This window comes from Orussus abietinus, unplaced genomic scaffold (genome assembly GCF_000612105.2).
Source record: "Orussus abietinus isolate OABI.00-Male unplaced genomic scaffold, Oabi_2.0 scaffold61, whole genome shotgun sequence".
Taxonomy (NCBI): Eukaryota; Metazoa; Arthropoda; class Insecta; order Hymenoptera; family Orussidae; genus Orussus; species Orussus abietinus.
In genome coordinates, this window is record NW_019394279.1 from 321,876 (window position 1) to 349,509 (window position 27,634).

General features: G+C 38.8%; 3 protein-coding genes across 19 annotated transcripts in view; 2 read left to right on the plus strand and 1 right to left on the minus strand.

Annotated features, from left to right (window-relative positions):
- The window catches only part of LOC105699961 (acetyl-CoA carboxylase), a 32,600-nt gene extending 28,313 nt beyond the window's left edge, over window positions 1-4,287 (plus strand). For all 8 annotated transcript variants that reach the window (XM_012425430.2, XM_012425428.2, XM_012425422.2 and 5 more), the window contains 5 exons: window positions 22-276; window positions 716-1,165; window positions 1,826-2,105; window positions 2,557-2,837; window positions 3,096-4,287. In XM_012425430.2, the coding sequence (XP_012280853.1) occupies window positions 22-276; window positions 716-1,165; window positions 1,826-2,105; window positions 2,557-2,837; window positions 3,096-3,710 (1,881 nt within the window). In that variant the 3' untranslated portion in view covers window positions 3,711-4,287. The remainder of the gene's footprint in view (window positions 1-21; window positions 277-715; window positions 1,166-1,825; window positions 2,106-2,556; window positions 2,838-3,095) is intronic.
- Window positions 4,288-4,370: 83 nt separating this feature from the next.
- On the minus strand, window positions 4,371-9,055 carry LOC105699964 (SID1 transmembrane family member 2). 4 transcript variants are annotated; one of them, XM_023434923.1, is made up of 10 exons: window positions 8,611-9,053; window positions 8,014-8,258; window positions 7,612-7,913; window positions 7,288-7,438; window positions 7,091-7,174; window positions 6,671-6,982; window positions 5,968-6,517; window positions 5,296-5,564; window positions 4,944-5,153; window positions 4,371-4,871 (listed from the first exon to the last, which is right to left on the minus strand). In XM_023434923.1, the coding sequence occupies exons 2-10, from the start codon at window positions 8,233-8,235 to the stop codon at window positions 4,584-4,586; spliced, it is 2,388 nt and encodes a 795-aa protein (XP_023290691.1). In that variant the 5' UTR covers window positions 8,236-8,258; window positions 8,611-9,053; the 3' UTR covers window positions 4,371-4,583. The 4 variants fall into 4 exon arrangements, with proteins under 4 accessions (XP_023290691.1, XP_023290690.1, XP_023290689.1 ...); XM_023434922.1 differs by having other exon boundaries at window positions 4,371-5,153; window positions 8,014-8,204; window positions 8,611-9,055; XM_023434921.1 differs by having other exon boundaries at window positions 4,371-5,153; window positions 8,611-9,055.
- Window positions 9,056-10,736: 1,681 nt separating this feature from the next.
- Window positions 10,737-27,634, plus strand: part of LOC105700014 (sn1-specific diacylglycerol lipase alpha) — a 76,285-nt gene continuing 59,387 nt past the window's right edge. For 4 of the 7 annotated variants that reach the window (XM_012425534.1, XM_012425539.2, XM_023434926.1 and 1 more), the window contains exons 1-2: window positions 10,737-11,009; window positions 12,375-12,914. In XM_012425534.1, coding sequence (XP_012280957.1) covers window positions 12,820-12,914 — 95 coding nt within the window. In that variant the 5' untranslated portion in view covers window positions 10,737-11,009; window positions 12,375-12,819. The other 3 variants (XM_012425535.1, XM_012425533.1, XM_012425536.1) reach the window with 3 other exon arrangements.

Genomic DNA, 27,634 nt, shown 5'->3' on the forward strand with positions numbered 1-27,634 from the left:
TAATTTTTTGTTTCATTTCAGGTGAAAAGTCTGTTTAGAATCGCCTGGGAAGATGAGAAGGAGCCTGAAAAGGGATTCAAGTACATTTATTTGACTCCTGACGATTATGCACGCTTAGCACCGTTTAATTCTGTGAAAGCATCTCTTATCGAAGATCCTGCTGGTGAATCTCGCTACAAGATTACCGATATTATTGGCAAAGACGACGGGCTGGGAGTTGAGAATTTGAAATACGCCGGTATGATTGCTGGTGAGACTTCAAGAGCTTATGAGGAAGTGAGTATACGTGATTCCACAGAAATTGTTTCATGTATTATATATAAATTTGGTGCCCACAAATTTATGAGTACATTTTACTTGTAAATATTAAAGTCTATGGATATTAATTATGCGTTAAAGTTACATGAACATTCGCGAACATTCGATGAACATTCCTTGATCGAGAAACATCCTTGCCAAATTCAATCGTAGGGGGAAAAAGCAATTGCAACAGGAAGTTACGCGTTTCCAGACCGTATGTTCATGTAACTTCTTTTATTTTGATGTACACAAAAATCATTCCAAAAATATGCTCATCAATTTCAGAAGTACCTTGTGCAAATGTTAGCGAATGAAACTTAAATCAGTTATCATTAAATTTGATTTATTTCACATGGGTACTGTACATTGAACTATAGCTTTGAAGCGTTGTTACACCATTTATGTTATCACACAGGTGGTTACAATTTCCGTCGTTTCATGCCGTGCTATCGGAATTGGCTCCTACCTGGTGCGCTTTGGTCAAAGAGTGATACAAATAGAAAACTCGCATATTATTTTGACCGGATACAGAGCTCTAAATACGGTGTTGGGCCGTGAAGTGTATGCCAGCAATAATCAGTTGGGTGGCATTCAGATTATGCATAACAATGGTATATCTCATGCAACCGAACCAAGGGATTTGGATGGAATTGGGACCGTACTAAAATGGCTAAGCTATGTACCAAAAACTAAAGGGGCTCGTCTCCCATGTGTATACCTTCCATTGCCTGATACAATTGATCGAGAGATTGGATACGTTCCTACAAAAGCGCCTTATGACCCAAGATGGATGGTCGATGGCAGGTATTCTCCAACGGATCCCTCGGTGTGGGAAAGTGGATTCTTCGACCGTGGATCCTGGCAGGTGGGTTTAGAAATGATTAAACAGCATTTAACAACGAATAAAATTGTATGCCGTAGTATACCGTATACCTACAGAGCCATACATTCGATTGACTCGTTTAATCATCAATTTGTTGAATCGTCTGAAAGTATTTGCCGTTAAATATTGTCGTTTAAAGACTATATTTGAAACTATAAAGTATAAAGTTAAGGAGATGTGAAAGTGGCATCCGAAAGGTCAATCGTTTATGAAACTTTTACATGAACTAGGCATACCGAATCGTTTCAAACTTTACATAGTGAACATGGAGGCTATAAGGAAGGTCCTGACACTCATGAAATTTTGAAAATACCTATATAAACAAATTTTGAAAAAATTGAAACTCTATGGGGGCCAGGACCTTCCTTATAGCCTCCATATTCACGTTGTCAAGTTTGAAACGATTCGGTATACCCAGTTCGGAGAAGATTTCATAAAACGAGGCCTCTGTCACGCCAGATTCGTATCACCTTAAAAGTATTAGAGAAAAGAAATTTGCTTTTGCGTTAACTTGTGGCTATATATATAAAAAAAAAGTACCCAGAAATGTTATAAAAGACACGAAACTGTAAGCTTATGTGATTATTATTGGGTTTTGTATGCGCTTGTTTATTCATTTGCATATTAAATCGACTTGTGCAGGAAATCATGAAACCCTGGGCACAAACTGTAATAACCGGCCGGGCCAGGTTAGGTGGCATTCCCTGTGGGGTGATAGCGGTGGAAACGAGGACAGTGGAATTACATCTTCCTGCAGACCCTGCCAATCTAGATTCCGAAGCGAAAACCGTGTCCCAAGCCGGGCAAGTTTGGTTTCCCGACAGTGCCTATAAAACCGCTCAAGCTATCAAGGATTTCAGCAGAGAGGAGTTGCCTTTATTTATTTTTGCTAACTGGCGAGGGTTCTCCGGTGGCATGAAAGGTACGTTTTGAAGGAGATAAACATAGTTGTAATTACATTATCGCCACAGGCCTGGATACTTATTTAAAACATTACCCTTAATTTACCGTAAAAAGTTGATCGTCCAATAAGCGAATATTAAATACCCATATGACCATTATTATGCTTACCAAATCTCTGAAGAATATGGATAAAATGGTCCATTGAATTGATTTAAGAATACGGTTTTCCTTAGTTTTCATATCTTAAATACATCTGTAGAATTTATATTTAATAGGCTTTAAGAGCCTTGGTAAATTAGTAGAATCTTGGGGCTGATTAGTATGAACTGATTCCGGATTAAAAGTAGATTGCAAGCTTCGTTTTGAAGCATTAATTTCGTGCGGAAGTACTTCAAACTGATATCCAGGTCTGTCATGGTATTCGTCTTAGAGTTGTCTCTTCGGTTGCTAAGCATTACAAATTGTGTTAGACATGTACGAGCAAATCATGAAATTTGGAGCGTACATCGTGGATGGCTTGAGGGAATACTCCAGGCCAATAATTGTCTACATTCCGCCAAATGGAGAGCTTAGAGGAGGCGCGTGGGCAGTTGTGGATCCCACGATTAATCCTCGCTACATGGAGATGTTCGCTGATAACACGAGTCGTGGTGGTGTCCTCGAGCCGGAGGGAATCGTAGAAATCAAATTTAGGAATAAGGACATTGTTAAGACAATCCATCGAGTCGATCCCATAATACCGAAGCTGAAGGTAAAGCTGTCTACTCAATTAAAATATAAAATGAAGCTCATTCCTTATAAACGTAAAAATAAGTACGATTAATAATATATCTACTATCTACGGAACGCACTTAATTCACCCGCAATTGAGAAAATTTCCCTACAAAATGAGCAACTCCCTGATAAAAAGATTGCACTCAGCAATGCTTATAGGCGAAGATAAAGTTAATTTTGATCTTGATATTATAAATTCAGCTAATCCGGCACACGTTTTCTTTATCTTTCTTAGGAAAAGATTGCGAATTCAAGTTCAGCCGAGGAGCGGATAAGCCTAGAAGCGGAGATGCGCCAGAGAGAGAAGAACTTGGAGCCGATGTATCGGCAGGTGGCGGTCCATTTTGCGGATCTCCACGATACCCCGGAGCGCATGTTGGAGAAGAACGCCATTCAGGAGATCATACCCTGGAAGAAGGCACGGAAGTCGCTTTACTGGAGGCTGCGTCGCAGACTCTTAGAGGAAGAGATTAGAGCCGAGGTCTTGTCGACGCAACCCAGTCTGGACGTGAGGCAGGTCGACGCGATGCTGAGGAGATGGTTCGTCGAGGACAAGGGGACCACGGAATCGTATTTGTGGGATCAGGACGAGACCGCCGTTAGCTGGCTAGAGGTTCAACGGGAAAAGGAAAACAGCGTGGTATCGAGGAGTATTGCTTGCGTTAAAAGAGATGCAATAGTGACGCGCATCAAAGAGGCTCTGGAGACGTGTCCCGAGGTGCGATTGGACGCGGTCTTGGAGATTGCACACAGATTACAGCCTTCCGAACGTGCTGAGTTGTTAAGGACGTTGTCGCAATTGGAGGCGTTCGGTCAGGAACATCACAATGACTCTAGTGCTTCGTCTTAATACACCGCCAGAGTAATAATTTTTGCCTGTTTGTTCTTTTCTATTCCTCGCATGTTCGATTTCAAAGTAGCTCTCTTAGGATGAATTATTTGTACAGATACCGTGTGATATGCGTATATATATATATACGTCCTGTTGGCATTGTTCATTGTACAAGAGCTATATAATTTATCGAGGTATTGTAATTATTCTTATCGTTTTCAGAATAGAAGCGAGCGCTCATGATAGTTCCGTATTTTAAGTCGGCAGGGATGACGTCAGAGAACTTAATCTCATAGTCATACAAAGATTACCGTTAGCTGTAAACCTATACCTACATTATCTGGTAATGTAATGCAAGTATTTGGGAATATGAAGAGATTACATATTTATTTTTAGAGAGTGAGAGAGAGAGAACAAAAAGGGAATATGTAAATATACGCTCTGTTTCTTCTATTCGTAAGATTTCGTCCGTAACGATCCGTGAAAAATTTAAGATTTTTATAAGCTGGAAAGGAACTGAGCTTCGATGTTTGGGAGAATATAGTAAATAAATGAAGGTACGCAGGCATATTTTTAGGAAACCGTTGACATTGAACGTGCCTTTACTTTTCGACTCTTGTCCCTGGCGCAATATTATACCCTCGTAAACACGATAACCACGATTAATGCTCTGTATCGTAAATAGCAATATAATATATTTATTGTTACTAAAGGTATTTACAGTTTAAGGTACTACAAGATTATGCAATATCCAAGGTAAAATTGTTTTGATATAAAAACTTAAAAGGAATATACGAGCATTATGCACGAGTTTCACGATTATTGTACTTTATCTATTGAACGTTATAAAGAAACGAAGGAGCTTACCGTATATCACAACTCTTTATCTTATTAAAATACCGGAATTTGACTACGATGCACGTTAACGAGGTCATCATCCAAAGTTGAGAGGACCATGAATGAGAAGAACATTGCCAAAGCGGACAGAAAATGCCATATATCGTGTGAATCGAAAAAGTTCAACAATTCACAAGGCTTGTTGTAAAGGCGCGACTGGGCAGGGGTAAGAGCCCAGGATATGGACTTGTTTATAAAGAAATAGAGAGCTGCACCCCACACAAGAATTGCGAGAATTATATATATTAACGGCTCTAACATTATCCATTCTCTATGGCAAAGCTGAAAGTAAAACGTTGCAGGATTAATCATGACTATATTGTCAACGTTTATATAACAATGTGAAACACAAACCTTCATAACGATGTAAAAGACCATGTACAACAGTAAATTGGTCATCAGCACGGCGAGTAAATATGTATCGAAGTCTTTCTCGTGGTGCATGTTTCCAAAAATAGCCAGGGCGAGATTGCAAAGATTTGCTATCACAAGCAGCACTAATCTAGCACCGTAAATTGGTCGCACGAGGTAAATCAGACCTGCACGGGCGTCATGCCTAGCCGTCTGAAAGTGGGAAAAAAAAGACATTGTTGAAACCATGAGATTAATTTTTTCCATTTCACGGGTAAATAATTTAAAATGAAGGAATTTATAAATGGGGAAAACATTACTTTCTTGTATTACATTGCAAAGATGTAGACTTTACCATTACAACGCGGCGTAATAATCCACCGTTAAACTTCCATCTGCCCATATAGTAGATCTGAGCGGTCAACGCCAGACAAGTACTCAGGTGTATTATGGAAAATATTATCCAAAAATATCGCGATCCGTCTAACACGCCAACTAAACCGAAGAATATCATAAGCGCTAAAACGCCGAACGTTACTGGAGCTCGGGCGTTAATGTCAGGATGACGAGTTTGATAGATCTTGACCATGCACAGGACTGCCATTATGTACATAAAACTTGTATCTGAAACGTGTATGTCATGTTACATTATTTTCTGACATTGCAGGTATTAATAGAATATTATACATCGTTTAACATATTTGGAATTTTTCGTTGCAAAACGGAAGAAAACTTTTTAACCCTGCTTAATTTTTTCTTCTTGACCCCACATGGCAAACTACCAAGTCACGTGGATTAAATTTTTTCCAAACAAGACATAAGTATTTGATCACTTTGTAAAAACTAGTCATTGTTTTATACTAGTTAAAAGACCAAATACTTATAAATTGTAGTATTTGATAATTTGTTGCTGCGTGACATAAGTTTGTAGTTAAAAATCTGAGTTTATAAAAGAAAAGAAGTTACAATATTTTATAAATTCATTTCCATGTTTTTATATTTTTCTTAATGCATATACCAAACTTACCAAATTGAAAATTACTATGATTGGGACACAGGTGATAACTTCCCGACAAGACACCTTCCATCATCAATGCTGTGCCCATTGCATAAAACAAACCATAATGCTGAGGGATTCCGTAGCTCTTATTTCGTTCATTGTCTTGATCTTTTTGTTCCTTTGTGTATGTTAACAAAATGAATAACAGACCCAATACAATGTAGCCGAAATTTGAGAACACATGGTTGAAATCCGACAGAAATCCCAATGGATGAGCGCACAGAAAGTTGTAATAACAGAGATCTTGATTTCCGGTAACGTGCAATACGTTTTGGTACGTTATAACTAGTTGAATCACTGGCAATGTATAAAAAACTGCAACCGTCACTAGATAGTATAAGTATAAGCGTGATTTATGCCTAAGGATCTTTGGATCTTTCCGAGCAAGATCGCAAACCGATAATACGAGTTTCGTACGTATCACTTCTTTGTCTGAAAATGCATCCTCCAGAATATCAATATCATCTTCATCTAATGAAGAATCTTCATCAATTGAAGCCCATTGACTAGTTGCAATCTAAAATCACAATTATATGAATATTTTTAATTGAACCGCCGATTCTGAAAGAGGATTTATTTAAGATAGAATGCCACATACAAATGAAAAATGTTTTCCATATTATATCATTAGTTTTCAACAACGAATGAACAATGAATAGATGATACTTACATCACCTACCGTTGATGAACTCGATATATTATGCTCTGTATTTTCTAAATTATTTAACAGCTCTTCATTTAATCTTCTGCCATGTCTAATTCTAAATAGTATTACTCCGATTAAGTAAAATGTGCAAAATACCAGAGTAAGACCAAATATTATAATTGATGCTACTAAATAATCGTGTTTAGTAACAGTAGCATTGATTAGCAAGAAAACAGTCTTACTGCGTGGGAAACTAGTTTTGACAGACCCAGTACAGTCTACGTCGTCACCTTTGACAACGAATACCACAAAAAAACCTAATGGATAAGCATCTCTCTGAAAATATTAATTTTCTAAATTTAGAGTTTGTAAAAATCCAAAAAGCGAAATATTTTCTACTTTCAAAAAAGTTCTGAGACTAAAGAAAATTTTTTAAATGTTTACCGGTACAGTTATGCCACCTCTTCGACTGACTGTTTGCCAATATCCAGAAAACTGAATATTCCTTTCTAAATCAAAAACAGGGCACTAAAAAAGAAATATTCATAGAAATTGCTGAAGTACTTAAAATGTATAATGATAAAATTAGCTACTAATATATATTATTCGAGTGAAATGAAGTATAAAGAGAATTATCATACCGATATATTTTGTATAGAAACTGTCATACAAGTGTCACTATTAGACTCCACTCGAACCACAACCGATGAACTCTCTGCTTGTCCAGGAAATGTGTAGCCATAATATACCGGTTCTGCCGGAGAGACATCTATTGTACGATTTTCATCAAGCCTAAAAACATTACGTGCATAACGTTTCTTTTTTTATTTCAATATTCACACAAACAATATGTCTGAAAATATGAAGCATCACTAAAGCAAACTAAAGAGTGTGAACAACATTTTACTGTATGTCTCAACAATATACTACGATTTTTCGGAAAAATAAAATACATAAGTACCCACCTTAAATAAAAACCTCGAATGTGATAGACCGTCATTTCAAAATCAATGTTGGTTGTGCTAGCAGTAGAAATGCTAACGGTAACAAATTCTTCATGGTTTAACAGATTTCGTTGACAGTATCTGCTTGAGCATAAAGTCCGGCTAGTTGTATTATACATTTGAGTTTCGAAATGTGAAGATTCCACCACGTAAGGAATTTGCCACGACAGAATTCCTTTTTCTTGCCTCACTACTATAATTAGTGGAAGATCACGCGTAGCATTGCTTTGTACCTTTATTCGGGCACCATCGGTTGACGAGGTCTGCACATTCAAATGTAATAATATTCAATACGTTGTATTTAAATGTTATCTGTCTAATTAATAGATAAAAATGGAAATGTTATACATTTAAGATATTTACATTAGTTTCGCTGTAAAGGAAAACATATTCAATGGAGGTGTTCACCACGCTCGTGTAACTTTTGTCGTACTCAGCATTGGTGACATTTGCATATAAAGATGGAGGTGTTGAAATTGCTGCTCCAGCAATTCCAATAAACAATGACAACGTGACCAATGCCACGTGTCCCTGCATTTCCATGGCTTTATCTGCTTCATAAATTAATGTGATTAGGCAATGCATGCAATAATTAAATTAATTCTCTCCTGTAAGGAATAATTCAACGTAGCTACAGTTTAAAATGAAATGGAAACTTACATGTTTAATAACCTTTAAGCAAAACGTAATGAATAATTAGATTATTAAACGTATAAAGTATACTACTCAAGGGTTAAACGATTTTAATTGGATGAAAGATTACTGATATAAAAACAGCTCCTTGTCAAGTGACATCTTTTGGGCAAATAATGTGTAATTCCTAAAAACACTTATACGTTGTGGGGTTCATGGAATATTTCGATTTTTTTATTACAAAAAAGCTAATACAATTCTTAGTGAAAATACATGATTCCTTAGGCGTGTCATTGGGTAAATAATAAAGGATAAATTGTTATGTACCATAAGTTGTGGTTCATGCCGAATGTGAGCATTTAACCAAGAATCTTTCTCGCACGAAATGATGAACTTGAATAATTCTTGAATTACTTCTCACGAGACGTTCAACGACCTTTTCAATTATTATCAACCACAGTATAACTTGGTCTAACTAGTCTGGTAATCACTGATATGTTTAACAGCTATCAACCAGAGATGAGTTGGTATCAACTCGGTAACCTCGCGTCACAGAGATAAGATGAATGATTTCTCCGAACCGATTTTGACGACTACAATTCTAATGCTGCCCTCTCGCAGATCTTTACTGTAGCTCAGACCACCAGTGGTGCTATCTAACGGTCATTCTCTGTAAGCATGTACACCTTAATAAGTTTTTCATTATAAATTGAAACTGGTGAAAGTTCCAACATTAAAAGTTATCGGTGAAAAATAATTCTATCGAACTTGACATAAACTCAAGTTGAAACCTGAGACACCGACGTATAACCTCTTTCCAATCCGTGATTAAAAAATAATCAGTTACATTTTAAATTGTACATTACATGATAGACATAATCATTGATGAGTCTCGAAAGTCATTAAATGATGAGTTTTCAGGATTTACTTTAGAAAACCGTTTTTACTGGTGTTTTCCTTCAAACAAATTCATTTAAGTTTCAGAAACTTAATCAGCGAGTTGTATTTCAAGTAAATAGGAATATGTACTAATTCTTGATTGAAAATGTATTTTAAACATCACGGTAAAATAAATTTAAAATGGGAACATTCCAAATGGACATTCAGGCTCGCTTTCGAGCACCCCATGACGTTAACGATTACGTTTCAAAGAAATCCTCCGAGGGGAGTAGTAAACGTCAGGGGTGGTGCAATCTCCATTTATTTCCCGTTGCAAGATTGTAATTCACCGGCCGGCGTGGATATTTTTACGCCATCGAAAATTGCTCCTCGCTACCCTAGTCGTGATAAAAATACATTTCGGGGAGCTGCCTCGAACGGTCGAAGTGCACGGGTGAATTTTTACAAGTGACCAAGCATGCAAGTTTTGACGTTCCCAGAGAGTTATTCGTTGAAGAATTATTTGACCAAACAGTTCCCTGTTAAAAGAAAAATAAGGTTATCAGGACGATTGAAAAAAGTAAAGAAACAATAAGAAGTATTCAATGCTGAATAAGACTTGAGTGACAACATTTACGACAAAAAGTTATAAAAATGGTTTACTTCTTTCATGTAAAACGATATTCTTCGACTTATACACTTGTTTTTTCTTTTTCCAGCAATACTTAATGTAACATCTTTCTATTGCACTCCTTCTTTATAACCAAGGAAGCTGTTGAAAAATTAGAACTTTATGAACATTTAAATTCAAAAACATGTATATAAATTGTTCATTTACACTAAATAACATTAATTAATATCAGAAGGTTAGTATTTGCAAATTTCAAGTTATATCACTTTTTTCTTGAAGAAAATGAAAATGCGTTACAAGGAGTTGAATTCCTTAATTTTTGGTCAATCAGCTCAAGAGAAAACGTCGACCTTTTACTAAACACATATATTCCCTCTCTCTCTCTCTCTTTTTTTTTTTTCATCAATTCAATCCCCAAAGAAACCTTTTACAATTTCATAATCCGCGTCATGCATTAATTGAAATTTGAATTACATAATGTTGGATCGCCGGTCCAGGAGAAGCCGAGATTTGTAAGATGGCAATGAATTAACCTGCTTTTGATTAAAAACATTACAAATATAATAGATATTCAAAATCCTTACTAAATTCCTTGATTTTTGGTCAATCAGCTCAAGAGAAAACGTCGACACTTTACTAAGCACATATATTCCCTTTCTCTTTCTCTCTTTCTTTTTTCATAAAATCAATCCCCAAAGAAACTTTTTACAATTTTGAAATCTGCGTCATGCATTAATTAAAAGTTAAATGATGTAATGTTGGGACGCCGGGAACTGTAACGTGTCGTCGCGACGAGAGGCGTTTCTGGACGGCGGCGGCGATGCAGGGGTTGGTTTTTCACGGATGGCCAAGAGAGCCGCGGTGAGTGGGAGTCCCGACGCAGGCGCCGCGACGCCAAACGTCGTCGACCAGTGTCAGTGTGCTCGAGGTAGCTCCCCTCGACGGACGTCAATTCGTCGACGTCGCCGAGTATGGCTCGGGCACGTGGCTCGAGCAAGGCGTCGGTTTCCTAGGGCTTCCGTAACATAGTCTCGTTCTCGCAAAATGACCGGCAGGCCGACGCCCGGCGTCGCGACGCCAGCGCGTTCTCGGCGCGGTGCGTGAAATTATTCGCGCGCTAAACCGACGCCGGAGTAGCGAAGCGAATCCACTCGCCGGCTTGGATTAACTTGATAATAAAGAGAAAAGTGCAACGGGGAGGGGAAATAAGAAAGAGGTACCGATGGGTATAAAAAGTCTTAATACAACTTGTGCCTTGGTACACTTTAAATCGTAATCTGTACAATGATACCGGGGGAGCAGACTCGGGGTGTGTGTTAATAACTAATTTCGAATTATCGTTGAATTAAATACAGAAAGGGTACATTGAAAGGCTGGAAAAAGTTGTAATAATTGGTATCTCGATCGGTGTGTAAGATATTAATCTTAGATTTGTGTTAGGGATATCGAACGCCGGGGAAGAAGAGAGAATTTATACTTCGAATTCACTTTTGAACCGCTTCGTTAAATATTTGACTAAACCGGTATTATGAAAAATTGTGTTTTAAACATTAATTTAACATACTTGACGCAAAAGAGACGAAGCGAAACCCTGCCCGCCGAGCAATTTTAGTAAAGGAGGAAAAAAGATTAAAAGCAAGCAGGAATTATGTGTACGTGCATCGACTTGTATTCTGAATTTTACTAAATTGCCGATTAGAGATAGCGATGCGAATGAAACACCAACTAGTGCACTAATTCTCGTCCGGAATTTCGAAATAACTGAGTTTATTTATAATCATAAATATGCAAATTTATAGCATGGCATTTGAGAGTCAAAGCGAGATCCCTCTTTGTTTCATAAGCAAGATAATTACGGTTTGAAAAGTACAATGCGATTGATGAAAATGCAATAATTCGTTAATTTCCGCGCAAGTTTCCTACATTTTTATGTATTTTTATCTATTTTTGACTTTCACCTTTTTGAATTAATTAAAAATTTGAGGGTGAGAGGGAAGATCGAATCAAAACACTAGTTGGTGCACGTACAGGTGTCATAAATCTTCGTGGCTTTTAATTTGGGAACTATTGGTCCAGAGGGACGAAACATACGCGGCAGCACTGATTGCTACATGTCACATGTCCGAATAATTGAACATTTATCATTGAATATAATCGCGACAAACGGACGAACGGAAAGGTCCATTGGAGGATCAATCAGTTAATACGGAACAAGGCGATGAATGAAAAAAAAGGAATAAATATCAACGGGTGCATAACAAGTCAAATAAATAGAAACACGTTCATGAAAAAGTCACGTCAAAGTGAAGAAATTTTGGTGGAATGTAATGATATCGATTACCGTGACGGGAGTAAGCTCTTTTAGTTAATACAATTAAAATGAAAATTTGCATCATAAGTCTTCCAATCAGAAATAAATGGGGATAATAACAGAAATGAAGGATGATATCCCAAATGCAATTTAGATAATACTAATTTGACGCCAGTAGCTGGATGACGTAAAATAAACAATATCAGATGATTTCAATATTTATGTATCGGCATTAAATATTTTCGTTAAATATGTGTTTCGAATCCACAGAAAGACAGGAGCCTTAAAAGAAAAAAAAAATAGTTCAATTATACCCTGTCCATATAAGAGGCGATTAAAAAACTCAGCACCATGTGCGTCCGAAGGAGCTCCGCGAGAAATCGGCGAAAAACTGAAACCACCGTTCCCTGGTCTTCGTGCCCGATACCAATAAAATTTTGACAAACGTGGTCGTGAAAAAGAACGAGCCGGCAGTGCGTCGAAAAAAGGAGGAACAGGGAGAAGTAGGGCAAACCTCCCGCGAAATGGCTCCGAGGAAGGCGATGCTGCTCCCAGGACATCAACGAGCAGCCATCGGAAGGATAAAAGAGCTCGCGAAGTTCCGGGGCTACGGGGAAACGAACACCCTCGTAGGAACATAGTGTTCGCAAGTCGTTCAGGGGAAAAAAAAAAAGAAAAGTCAAAGGAAGTGTCGCCGTGGAAGAAATTAAAAAAGATGCCGGGGATCGTGGTATTCCGGCGACGCTGGAGCGTCGGAAGCGACGACCTCGTGGTTCCTGGCTCCTTTTTGTTCGTCCTGCACCTTATATGGTGAGTTGGCTCGGATTTATCATTTACCCACAATCGAGAAATTTGGCAGATTAGCGCGATATGCCGATACATACCTAAACTGAGAAAAAGTACACTGTCAAAAAGAAATATGATAATTTTATAACATTTCTATTGGAAGTTTCATTCAGATAGGGTATACAAATTTTATAATATATTTTCAAATAGAATTTATTACATATGTTAGAAACTTAGTACCTATGTGTAATAAATTTATAATACATGTTGTAAATTTATGTTGAAACGATTTTTCTGCAGACAAAGAAATTTTACATTCGATGTTCCGGGCACGTTCGAGGACGATTATAGAGACAGCCCTGCCCTAAACGCTGAAAAAAAATCTTTTTGCAATTAGCGGGGTATCGAAATCCGGAATTCATGGGAAACTAGCAGGTGCATTATCCGTGATGCTACCGGAGTCTCCAATTGATTGTAAGAATTTTAAAAAAATATTATTTAAATATTTCTCGAGCTCAAGAATGTCACTTCAATGCTTTCTCCATCAGTATCACCGATACTTGTCATCTCTCGATTATATTTGTTTAAAAATAAACTTACATAAACGATCGTAAAATTAAAAACTCATCTAAAAAATGTGCAAGCAATGCGTACCAAATGACTTTCGATTATCAGATTTATAATTTTTCTCCGCAATTTCACAAAATTGCAATACGATGTTATAAAATTATAAATTTACTTAGAATTGCATAATAAATGTATATTAATTCACTATTAAGACATCAAATTTATAATTTTACTGCAACCTTGAGTACTAAAAGTGTATGCATTTTTTTTAACAGTGTAGTTATGAAATAGGCGCAAGTACGATATACAACTACAAAAAGAAAGAATAACATTACAAATTGTAACTTTACAAATGTTCTATGTCATATTCTTTCTAGGTTCTCGCGCTTATTTCACAAAACGCGTAGAAATGTTTAATACTAGTCTTTCTCAGGGTACATGTTCGTTAATTATCCAACCCAGTGTTTCATTAATTCAAGAACTACTTGATTCGATGCGAACTCATCCGAAGATGTCGCCTTGACTTCGGAAGAAATGATAAATGTCCGACTTTATTGGAGGATCTTTCTGTGACCCAATGGAGTCGGCGCCAAGTACATACATTTTTCACTTCTAAGACCAAAGAAAGAGACTCGACCGAGTCTCTATAATGCGTGATATTGATCATGGATGCGCTCATTCCTTAAACATCTGGAAAAATATAGCTTATAAGGGGTCTATATTTATAAGGATAACACGAACTAATTGATAAGTAATATTTATATGCTTGATTCCGACTCGATATACAAATCATAGTAATTATTCTTGATTTGAACCGTCAAATTTGGCCAATTTCTCGATTTAATAAACATCTCGTCTCTGGACCTTATCGACATTCTGAAGGGAAATGATACATATCTTTGCCACAAAATTTTCCGGGAGTTCGCTAGATCTTACAGTAAATATATATTTCATTCCCGTATTTCAAAGATTACAAGAGACTGTGACATTATTATGAGAAATGCTGTCTTGAAATATCTGGAGAACAATTGCTTTAAGATATACTTATGATATAGTTTATACATCTGATATGCTCGGTTGGCTGCACATGCATAGTATAATAATTAGTCCAGAGTTGGGCTGCCAAGTTCTCGTGTAAATTCGAAGTAACGTTTCATTAAGCTCGGCTCGGATTAATTGCAACCCTCGCTAGAATGCAGTCCTGAGACGTTGGTGCATGCCGAGTATTTTGCGAATAATTAACAGGCGTCGTACGCGCTACCGACTCGGCGAAGAGTTAAATTTCAAGCATCCTGAATCGAGAGGCAACTATATATATACATATATATGTTTTATATATATATACATATATGGCGTAAGCAGTAAATCTTCCGAAACAAGGGCGGAAAACCTACTCGAAGTAGAAGGAGATTAACATTCGGCGAACGTAAGGAGCGGAAAGAACTGGTTGAGAAAGACGCGTGATCCTCGTAATTTAAAGACGTGGACGGAAAAGCGAAATAGTTCCGGAATTGTTTTCGTGCCAGCCCTAAGGTCTTTATCCACTCCAATTTTGAAACATTGAAATGAAAATCTTTCTCGGAATCGTCTCGACTGCATTGACGAAATCACAGGTACATACATGTCTGCATACGTCCATAAAAAAAAAAAAAAGAGAATAACTTTGCAATATATCAAATACGTGAAACTTGCCTCATGTATCGCGAATATGAAACAACGAAAAATACGCGGATTATTCATAGTATCTAATTCCGTATGGTATGTCTTCCGAAATTCTCCAAGGACGATTTTTAGATCACTGTATTCTTTGAATACACATTTTGTATTTAATACATAAATACCTATATGATATTCATCGTATAAGATTTCTAGTGGTGAAATGTACTTAGCAGACGTAATGAATTCCGTTTCAGTGGTGTTCATTTCGCGCTGTAACCAAATCGGCCTCCGATACGAGTAGTTTTGATAAGAGCCGCAATCGCCATTACAAGCTACGCTCCTGATGACTCGTTTTGTACTTAATACTGAAATATATGATATTCATCGCGTAAGACTTCTAGTGATGAAAAGTACTTAGTTCGGCAGACGTAATGAATTCCGTTTCAGTGTTCATTTCGGGCTGTAACCAAATCGGCCTCCGATACGAGTATAGTTGATAAGAACCTTAATCGCCATTTCAGCTGCACTCACGTTGCAAATATGTGTCCACTCTGTAGTGCAGCATTGCGGCAACTGCAGGTCTGAATAAGAGATGGAGATAAATAAAATATGATTCGTCTCGGTGTCCGAGGGAAGTAGTTCGGTGCCATTGGGTAAGCTAAGGTCTGCCGTGTATGTATTTAAGCATACGCGCGTAGACGTACGTGTGAACACTTGAACACGATAATGGCCACCGATACGTCACGCAGTTAGCTTATGACCTATCCTTTACCAGTTTCTGAGTGTTCGATCGCATACTTGTAATGGACAGTTTCGAGTGAACTTAAAAAAATGACGTGTAGACGGCTGCGTGTAAAATGAGTTATCAGCAAATCATACCTAAGTGATGATACATATCGTGCGCATTTAATGTCTCGTATGTCCAGGGACACGGAGCTGACTTGAAGTCTTTTATGCACCGCTTGGCAAACAATCGCAATACCTAAAAATAAAAATCGTGCAAATTAAAGACTGACATATATATCGGGTGGAATAAAGTAAAACGACAGAGATTCGACGATCGGCTTAAATAATACTTGTGATTACCAAGGTATGGTCACAGCTTCGTTTTGTTATGCTAAATATTTTGTGTGGTTATCAGATAACTGAATAATTTTGGTTTTTAGGTATCGTAGTTACTTTCATGTACAACAAATTCAAACGCATCGATTTAATTTTGAATATGGCTGAGTTATTTTTATAATGACTGGAAATTTTTAACGAACTTCAGGGCTCCTTCAACAATACCAGGAATCTAATAATTCGTACATTAATTGAGAAGATTTAGTATTTTGTATAATCAGGAGCCCGCCAGTTGATTTATATTTTTTTTTACGTGTCTAGAAAGGAGTTCAGACACGTTCGCGTAATGTTAGGTCTGGTTGGATATTTTAAGGAATCCAATAATTTATGGGTAATTTACGTCTAGCTTATTCACAACTGCATCAGCTGTTTTTATACATACATACATACACGTGCATAGCAAAGAATCCTGACGTGTCTACTAAATTTTGAACTTGGCTAAGTATTTTCTTAAAAATTTAATAGTTTGCGGTGGACTAATGAGGAACTACATTTTTTACACCAGCTTAGGAGAATATCAAGAAAGGACCCTATAATTTACAAAAATCTCTCTTGTTTTTTGACACCAAATGAAGTGTCCGATAATAGTCGTGAAGTAAAAAATGTATTTTTATGTTAATAAGTTAAAAAATATAATTCCTCTACATGTTTATAAATTATTGAAACTAAATATGTCATTGAGATTTTCAACAAATAATTTAAATATCTTCGAATGAGATCTACAAGAAATCTTAAAAAATCTGTCGCTTGAGATACTTAGCAAAGATTACAAAGAAATATTTAGAAATTATTCTATGCTACTAGGGGAAGTTGATAAACCTACGCTACAAATTGTCACTTTTGACGCAGAGGTTGTTTCGCAATTCAATGAACCAATGGATGTAAATCGATTATTTATGAAGAATGGGCGATAAAGGTGCACTTGAAATTTCCCGATAATTAAGAAATTTTGTGCCGGGTTAGGGAATGAATTTTTCATGCGTGGCTCAGGGTGATAAGATAAAAGCCCAGATGTACTGCGATGTAATAATGTAAACATATTACAAGGAAGGGCAAATGTGCGCTAAATCGATTCCGGGCCGACACCGCATAGTAATTAATGTTATTATACGCGTTCCCAATCTATTAGTGAAACTGCCTAAAAGTCCAATATTAATTAAAATAAATATAATAACTTTTTAAGTGGAACTTCCTTTGGCACGGTACTCCATATAGGTTCGTATAATCCGAAAGGGGCTCGTATCGAAATGTGAAATATATCTTTTCAATGAATTACTATTCCCATTTTTTTATGTTTTATTAACATACATATTATTTCTACCGTTCATTACTACCTTAATTTATCTTTGTGAGGTAGTATTGCAACAACTAGCGCAATCGTTTTCGATTGCGTCGGTGCATTATTCTTTGAGTAAATTACTGATACTTAAAGGTAAATAAAAATACATATGCCCAAAACAATGAGTATCCACCGCATAAAGACACTTCGTGAAAGAATAAGTAAGAACGATTAATAATAAAATATCTAATAATACTCTTTAACTTAAAGGGTTCACATCCACGCGCCTATTTCTTTTGGATAAATTTAACGAAACCGTAATTGTTGTAATGCCCCCCCAATGTCACCCCAAGTTTCTTAGTCCATCGTAAGAAAAAGTTGTTTCCCTCCTTCCCTTTACTGTTCAACAAGTATCTAAAGCATCCCGGACGACTTTGCATCTTGGATCATGCTTCCGCACGGTCAACACTCTTGAACGTCCAGTTTCGGGTGGCTTATTGCAACGCACTGTATCCTCCGATCAGGCGCCGAGTGCACGGTCAACACTCTTCAGGGTCCAGTTCGGGAGGGCTTATTGAGGCGCACTGTACACCCTCGCGAGTGGGCCAGCGCCGGGAGTACGCAACATGGCGGACGCGCACCATGCGGAGATCCGTCCAGTCTCATTGACGCGCGGCCCGAGGTCGATCGGGCCCAGCCGCGGCGCGCAGTTCATCTCTGACCGCCGGCCAGTGCGGTCCCTGGCCGGTTCGCCTTAGCCCGGCCTCTGACGTATACGCGTCCTCGAGTCTCGTCGACCCTTCGCGTCGCCAGCGCCGATGCGTCTCGCGCGCGAACCCCGCGAGGTTCGAACCGCTCGTCGGGCGGACACGTGCAGCCCCCATTGATTATGCGCCCACGTGCGGACCCAGTCGGGTCCCGACCGCGACGCGACACGACACACGCTCCGCTCGGACATGCCCAGCCTCGTGGCTTTCGGCAGACGCTGGCGCGTAGGCAGCGACGACCTCCTCATGCCCGGACTCACGCTCGCTGGCATCCATGGACTACAGTGAGTCACAAATGCTTTAAAATTTCCCCGCAGGAGGAATCCTCGAGATCGAAGCATGCTTATCCATCTGGGGGAAACCGAGGAGGGATGGAATGTGCAGTTCTAAGCGGAACGTTTCTCCGGAAACCGATAATCGTGTCCCATCGCGATAAGAATCCTGCCGGATGAGGGTGCGTTGCCGTCCGGTGTTTCGACGCGCCCGGCTCCCTTCGGCCGTTTCCGTCGAGATTCGGCACCCTTCGGCGTTTGGGATTTAACTTCGGCTGCCTGAGGCGTGCGCAGCTTCCGGGATTTCTGGGTAAGCGTGCTTCGACCTCTACGCGCTCCCAAACGGCTGTGTACCGTGTGAGGGTAAACTTTTCCGGGGAGGGTAGCCTGTCGCTATTTTTCGAGATTAGGAGAAAGAATTGGCCGAAGCTTTCGATAGAGATAACTATTTGCGGGGGAAGTGATAATCACGCGATAGAAATTCTGGGCTTCGCGACGATGTAAACACGTGTCCCGTCACGGGTCTTACCGCTATTTTGGGTTTCCAGGTGATAAGTAAGGTTAAGTAAGATATGGTTGTTCAAGAAATTAATCAGTGGCCGTGCTTTCAGCTTCACCCAAAAAAAGAATTCACAGTCGTAACAAGAAACATAACTTGCTTAAACTATTATAAACACTTGAAAATGGATCAGTAAAATTATTATCCAGAATCGTTTTTGTTATACTGAGGACCAAAAAACGATTACTTTATCCCGACAACGCAAATTATATTCATGCTTGCAATATTTTTTCCTGGCATGTAACTATATTTGTCTGGGGAAAAAATTTATAATTAGGTGAGTCATATAGAAAGTCATAATCTAATTCACATTTGAATATCGTTTATTTAAGGGGAGCAAACCCTTTAGAATTTTCAAAAATTCAATTTTTTAACATATTTGACATATGATATGGAGTCGAATATGGGTGAAGATACCTTTACGACGATAACTTTTCAATTGATGATATAAGGGATCTCTCAAGGACGACTTTGAATTTCAAGATGCCTCTTGATGCATAAATACGTTTTAAGAGCAAGAGAAGGAGATAATGTTATGCCGCTTTATCTCTTCGCGCATTATCCCATTCTTTTATCGTCTCTTCGTCAGACGATAATGCGGTTCTTGCGATAATTCCGTTCATCTGACGTATCGGCGAAAATTCCAAGATATCATTTTCTCGACTGAGTGTGTGAGAACGTATATACTTGAATTTACAATCAGACCGTGATAAGTTAACTCAGTAATAAACGCAACGTTTTTCGTTTGCAGCCTTAATTCCATTAAACACGCAACATCGCGCACCAGTTTTAAACGAAAAGTAATTAATATCTCAGAACTATATCTGAGAATGAAATTAATTTTCTGCTCGCGGGATATCGAATGAAAAAAAAAGGCATACGCGTAATAGATTAATCAGAAAGTATTCCTTGATTATGAAAGAGAACTCTTTTTTTTTATTATAACAAAATTCATTCTCTAGTAGGTTCTCTTACTTGCACAACGCTTATCTCGATTTACGCCGTCGTATAACTATATTCTGTGTCAAAGGAAGCACCCGTCAGTGTTTTCTCTCCTGGTACAATTTCACTTTAATACGTGTACCGAGATTAATCTTACCCCACTAGGTAGAAAACCTTGAGGTAGGTCGTAAGACCCTTTTTTTTTAATAACAAAATTCGTTCTCTAGTTGGTTCTCTTACTTGCGCAACGCTTATCTCGATTTACGCCGTCGTATAACTATATTCTGTGGCAGAGGAAGCACCCGTCAGTGTTTTCTCTCCTGGTACAATTTCACTTTAATACGTGTACCGAGATTAATCTTACCCCACTAGGTAGAAAACCTTGAGGTAGGTCGTAAGACCCTTTGACGACGGGGGCATAAGCTTTGCACCCTCCTTAAGGGTAGTGTAGTTCACTCCACGTCGCCGCGTTGTCTCGCTTTAATTATAACAACTTACATAACGACATTACCTCCCCCCTCCCTTCCGTTGGCGTTTCCGTCTAACCGTGGAAATTATCGAGCTCCATATTAGCAGATATATTCCCCCAAAAGGCGGAGGAAACGATTAAGGGGCCTCGATTAACAAGCGAGTTAAATGATAGGAACCTTTTAGAAAAACAGGGTACTTAACACATTCGCGACCGCTGACGTGAATTCACGCCATTTCAAATTCTATTCCTGGTTGCCACTGACGTGAATTCGTCATTTTAAATTCTATTCGTGACTGCCGCTGACGTGAATCACGTCCATAACGATACACGATACAAGTTTGGGGCAACCTGTTTCAGAATTTCATTATTTTCGCCGGTACTCAGTATTTGAAACGGAAAAAATATGCCAGTCGCGAATATGTTAATCGACGTCGGTAATCGTCCCTTTCGAAATTTCGTCAAATTTATTGTAACATCGTTTCGTCATTTTTACTCCGCCGAATGACGGATTTCTCACTCTATAACCTCTGGATTATAATATCTCTTCTGACTTGAAGACTTTCTTCGATGGTACTTTTGTCGTTTTATAACTCTAATTATTATAATCGACGTAATTAGAAAGCGAGCAGGGAATTGTCGTTGGAAAAAAAAAAGGTCTGTACAGGTCTAATCGCGACGTCGGGGGCGTAACGAGCCACGAAGGTCGAAAATCCGGCTGAGTGGAAGCAATTGCCATAAGCGTATTATAACTCCTTGAATGGCCAAGGAAAAAAAGGTGGGCCGTAAGTGTGTTTACGCGGGGACAGAAGCCGTACTGCCAGGAACCGAGTTCGAGAATCGATATCGCCGCGTAGCGGGAGTAACGCTCGCCTGTGAAAGGGCGCTTCGCTCTCTCTCTCTCTCTCTCCGTCTCTCTCTCTTTCTCTCTCTTCCTCCCTCTCGTGTCGCCTATGAATCATTTAAGGGTGGCCCTAGCCAACAGCACCTCGAAGCCCCCGCGAACGGGCGAGGAACATCCCCTAAAATCCTAGTCGGTGAACCGAGCATTCAACTGTCGAAAGTGAGGACTTCCCTGCATATGCAGATGTATGCAGATATGTCGACCTTCGAAACGAGCACCTGATGCCGTCCGATTGATCGGAGTTAGGACTCGAGAAGTTAAGGTGAAGTGAAACACGTCGAGGAACTTGATCGAGGTCGATAATGAAGATTTTTCTAAACACCTACGTTGCCGACGTTCGTTTAGTATATTGACAGCTGTGTCGAATTATATTGGGTATTGTACCAAATGGCATACTCCACCTGTCGTTATTAAATACTTTTGGTCGATCACATAAATTATTATGGTAAATCAGAAATTCAAGAGGATGTGAAAGTGGCATCTGAGGTGTCAATCATTAATGAAACTTTTCTTCCAATCGGGTTTGCTGGATCGTTTCAAACTTTACGACGTGAATATTGAGGCTATAAGGAACGTCCTGACAACGATGAAATTTCAATTTTTCTAAAAAATGTTTAGGATGTCTATATACAAATGGTTAAAAAATTCAAATTTCATGGTTGTCAGGACCTACCTTATAGCCGCCGTATTCATAATCGAAAATCTTGAAAGATTCGGTGCACTCAGTTTGGAGAAAAGTTTCATAAACGAGACCACTTTGACGCCATTTATATGTATTTCATTTTAAACTAATTTGATACGTTTACCCAAAATATTCGGTTTATTGACTAAAATATCTTAAGAAAAAAATAAAAACAAACGATTTAACCGAAACACTTCACTCAATTGAAACAAACGAGATTTGGTCAAATGAACTGAAATTCAGTTCTCTTGGCCGGAACGCTATCTGAAATGAACGATATGCAGTCAATCAAAAGATATGGTGCAATGAATCAGATTAATTATTTTTTTCGGCGTCTAGCCAAGAAGAATCCAAAGCCACCCCCTTAGGCAGGACCCTAATATGTATACCAAGTGTACTTGGGGGAATTTCCGCAAGCCTCTAAGTGCACTTAGCAGGGGAGTAGTTGCACGTCTTACACGACTCGGCAGTATAAAAAGTCTACGGCGAATCGGAATTGAACGAGAACGAAACGGCGCAATATCCTGCATATCGCGAGCACGTACAACGATTATTTCCATTTCGTGCGAGTCCGCTCCGTTTAATGGCGATGCACGTGTATAGATGCAATAGGTGGATGCAGATGCGCACTTAGATGTTAACCGCTTTCGAGATGCTAATGAGCCCCGACGAAAGCCCGCTTTTCGTCGCGCTCGATCGATACGCGAAAATCACCGTACCGGAAATACCGAATATGCACGATTTTCCGCGTCTCCGACAGATATTTACTAGGGAATACATATATGTGGCCCATACGTTGCGTGCTGCTCGCGATAAAAAGGATCGTTTTCGAGTTCGTTACGTCCACGCAAGTCGTTAAAGCGAGCCTCTTTGCGCTAGGACGAAATTCCGCTCACCTGCGGTAATTGAATTATTTATTTCGTCCTTTTTTTTTTTTATATATATACGGTTTTCCTTCGTTTTTTTCTTTTCTTTTCTTTTCTTCGAGGAACGTGCCATCGCGGAAAATTCCCTCCTTTGCAGCCTTCGCATGTAGATGTATATGGCGCGAGATTTATTACGGGCGTTACTCGCGAGGGTGTTATGGTGGTTCTTTTTTCTTTTTTTTCCCTGTTTATTTTCACGCAACGTGTGGCATTCCACCTTGGGGATAAATCTTCACGCTCGTGCGTGGAAAAGTGCAACGGCGCTTTTATGGCCACCGATAAAAGTACTTTCCCATCGAGCTCTGCGTTATATTTTCTTTGAAGATGAAGGGTTTGGGGTTTTTAATTCCTTCCCTTACCGTACAAGTTTCAGCAAGTGGTCTTAATGTTTTTTAATATTCTTATTTAAACTGCGACTTGTGTGTGTGTGTGTGTGTGTGTGCGTGCGCGCGCGCGCGTGCGTGTGTGTGTGTGTGGGGGGGGGGTCGAAGAGACTAGTGATATGTGATACTTGTCTCTTTTTTGCGTTAAGCTCTTAATTTACTATTTTACTGTACGTTAATAATAATAAAGTTAACGACAAATTGCGGTAATCAAATTATCTAGTCAGTCCAGAGTCGATTAAATACGCTGCTCGCCAAAAAAAAAAAATGCGACACTTGAAAATCGAACTTGTGCATATCTAATAAACTTATAGATCATTTAACACAATGAAAGGAGGTTATGGATATATCTCGGTAATTGCAAGTACTTTTTAAACCCAACTTAAATCGCTATCATTTACTTAATCTTAATATATGTATGTCACTCTTTGATTTGCACGATTTTTATATTTAGGTGTTGCGAATTTTGTTGATAAGTATTGCAGGGTCATACTAGAGTAATTCGGGAGATCTATTCGTAATATAAACGGAAAAGCTTTAAGGGGGCTAGCAGGTTGTGAAATCCGTTTTAATTAAAGTGGGTTTAAAAGAGAATTAAAAGGACTTGTCAGGATTGGAAATGTCTGATTTCTTTTTTCACGGGGTAGACGATTCCAAGAGAACGGGAAGTCTAAAATAAAAAGTTGGGGCTGCTTAAGAAACAAGAAAAAGATTATTAATGAACCGTTGGCACAATTCATCGATGACATATAAACTCAGATTGTAATTGAGAAAAAACCAATAGAAATTACTTTAACATTGCTTTGGGGGTATTTTACTTGTTACAGTCTCACTTTTAATCCCGGCATTACTTCATTATCCGCTAATTAACCTGCGGAAGTGTGTTCACTGTTCCAATTTAACGAAGAGAAGAGACCCACCGGTATAATCACTCTTCGTCCCTATCACAATTAAAGTATACCTCCCCATCTTCCAAATTTTGTCGCCCCGTTATCTCCTCCTATCCGTGGTAAATAAAAAGATGGGCCATGACTCGTTAAACTATCCCGAGAGATTAATGAGCAGAATCGGTGAGATCGATCGAGCCTTACTAATTGTCAAGTTAGGGCCGAAACACACAACCCCGTTGAGAGGCGAACGCGTCTCCTTTGATATTACAAGAATCGAAATTGGCAGCGAAACACTCACCTATATTTATAGCATTAACCGTGCCGCGGCAATTACACGTACTAGGGCGAATTTACGAGTGCATACGGACTCCTAGAGTGCAGCTACGCCTACTTGCATCCGCGTGTTAATGCAGACGGAGAGGAGCATCCACTCTTGGAAAGCAATCGCTCCGGGCTAATGAAATATTATCGAGCCTGTTAATTTATCGGCGATGCCGGCGAAGCTCTACAATGGTGTCGGGTGGCCGCTAATTGGGGCGATTTGATATATCCCTCTTTAAAATGTGAAATTGATATATTCCTCTAAATTAATGTCACCGAGAGTAATATTATACAAAAGAATATGCATAATGTTCTTATCTCATGTCCGTGAAGTTGGCAGCTACTTTTTCGAAAATGAAAAATTTCATTGTGCACCAGATCGTACTCACCTTGTACCGTTGAAGCAATTGTCCTAACTTCAATAGTTAATTAACAAACTTAAAAAAAAAACTCCTTGTTTGTATTTTCTAATTTCTGTTTTTATTTCTGTTTTCGATATGATTATGTGATATCGATGTACATGACGTTACGTCTTGATTGTAGGTATCTTATGATTCAACTTTCACGGGGAAGGTTTTGAGTTTATTAAGTAGGGATAGCAAATGTTTACATATGACTTTTTCACGCGTTCCTTTCTACGGATAGAACATTACATGACATGATATTATAATAATTATAAATATAATTATAAGGTATCTTCCTTGAAGATAAGCTCGCTTAGTGACACATTTTCTCTAAATCCTTATCTATTTGGAGCAGAGGTTCTTAATTTAATCGCATGTGCCCTGCGAACATGTTACAAGTGTTCCTTACACTTTTTGACTATTTTCGTTGCACATGTTTCAATATTGTATACATTTGCATTTACAAAATTTGCATAGACTGCGCAGATTTGCCTTGCCATCGAATGCGTTTCGTGGCTTTCCGAAGGCACTTGGTAAGTTCATAATATACAATTTTCGCTCTCGTACATTATTATTTATTTGTACGATGGTACGTACACCCTAAGAACGTTCCCTCGGCGTTAGTCATCATCTCGGTAGATTGAATTAATGCGATATAGGGGAGCACGAGAAGGAGGTCCTCGCTTTGTCGACTATAGCGACAAGGCCCGTAATTAATAATTCAAGTACCTCGCTGGGTACGCGAGGTTAGGCAATAAAATCGATGCGTGCGAGAGGAGAGCTTTCCTTCCGCGTCTCCTTCCGGCAGTCTTCTGTCTTTCCTGCACCGCTCTATGCGTTATCATCCTATCTCTCTCTCTCTTTCTCCCTCTCTCTGTCGCACCCGCAATACGCGTCGATGGCGTTGCTAGGCGACTTCTAATCACTTGCACGCGTGGATAGATTTTCTCGGCAGTCCGAAACTCCGGCTCGAATGTTGGATGCCCATTGAGATTTTCCGCGATTTTACGGTGATTGCGGGAAATAACGAGAGCAATGATACCCGACAACGGCCACGCGAGGGCGATGATATTCTTCCCGAAAGATCGGATTTTTCCTCCCACGTTTTTATTTTACATATTTTCTTTCTCTTTAGCCAGATTCCGTGCGACGAATCGGGTGGAGAGCACGTCCGAACGATTTTGCAAAATATATGTATATTTTTTTTTTTAATCTTGGCCGCACTTCCAAAATATCAATTGAACAGGTGGATGGGTGTGGTTCGATAATAGAGAGAGGAGGAGTTCGGAAATTCTGACGAGATAAATGTTTTCAGGGGGTTTCGCGTTTGTTTTTGCTCCGGTTTTTCATTCTAATTGCGCTCGGCTGATTTCGCTTGTCGTAACTGCAGTGATTGCATAGGATGGATATCCCCTTTTTGATTTATGCGAATCTAAGAAAATGCGGCATAAGATAGCGAGACTGAGGTAGTATGTGTTTTCGAAACTCCTCTCGAAGTTTTATTTGCAGTAAGTCACTCGAGGGTAATTGGTTTGTTAATCCTTATGGTTAAGTGGTATCAGGCGAGTAAATTTTGTCGAGTCAACAATGCTGTATTGTTCAGAAACAGAGTTCTGAGCATAGTAAGTACCCTCGTCTTTCGGAGTCTTTGGTGAGACTCGTTGAGCAATTATTTTGTTTTCCGAATTGAAGCAGTAATCGAGTTTGCGGGTCATTTGAGTTTCCGGAAGTTAAACAAATTACAGTTCGCAGCAGTTCGCGGCAGTTAATTCCTTAAGCGGATTACTTAGTTTATGGGACGAGAAGAAAGTAGTAGAATTTACGGTATCGTCGACCTCGAGTACTTAATTGTTGCATTGGACTTCTTTTTTTTCAATTATATATATATTACTTCTGTTCAGTTAGATCTATCCTAAACGATGTTTTTGCCTTTTGAATTTTTATGAATTACATACATTCAATTATATCATCGCCCATTGGCGAGGAAAAAGATTAAAAGGTTTGTTTTTGTGTAACGATATATTATTTACTAATCATTCTGCTATTACTGACAAATTATACCGAGAGCGTGACTTCCTTTTTTTTTGTTTAATTACGGTGCATTATACGCAGAGGCGTGAATTTAGATCGCGAAATCATTCGCACGAATTGTTGCAAATGTGTCAGAAGTCAAAAAGATGCGTCATTGCATGACCAGGCAACTCGAAACGCGTAACTTGAAGTCGAAAATAGAACGTTGTGTATGTAGGTCTTCTTTTTGCATCCCCGTCAGTCACCTCCTTGTGCCTTTGGTACACAGTGTCGGCACAAAATGAAGCAAAAATTCGTCACGTTATTTAGATCTGAAATTATGAAATTTGTATTTATTTACCTATCCGGTAAATTAACGCTACTTTTCCGGGATATCCAAAACGAATGATCGTACTCTTAATTTTGTATTATAAAATATTATTCCTAGACAAATAATTATGTCTTTTCGAAATTCCATGTCATTAGTACAACGAGAGGATACAATAGATGACATCATTTTTCTATAATAAATATCGGCAATATATCATCAAAAAAGGCATATTAACGGAAAAATTGGAACGAAATTAG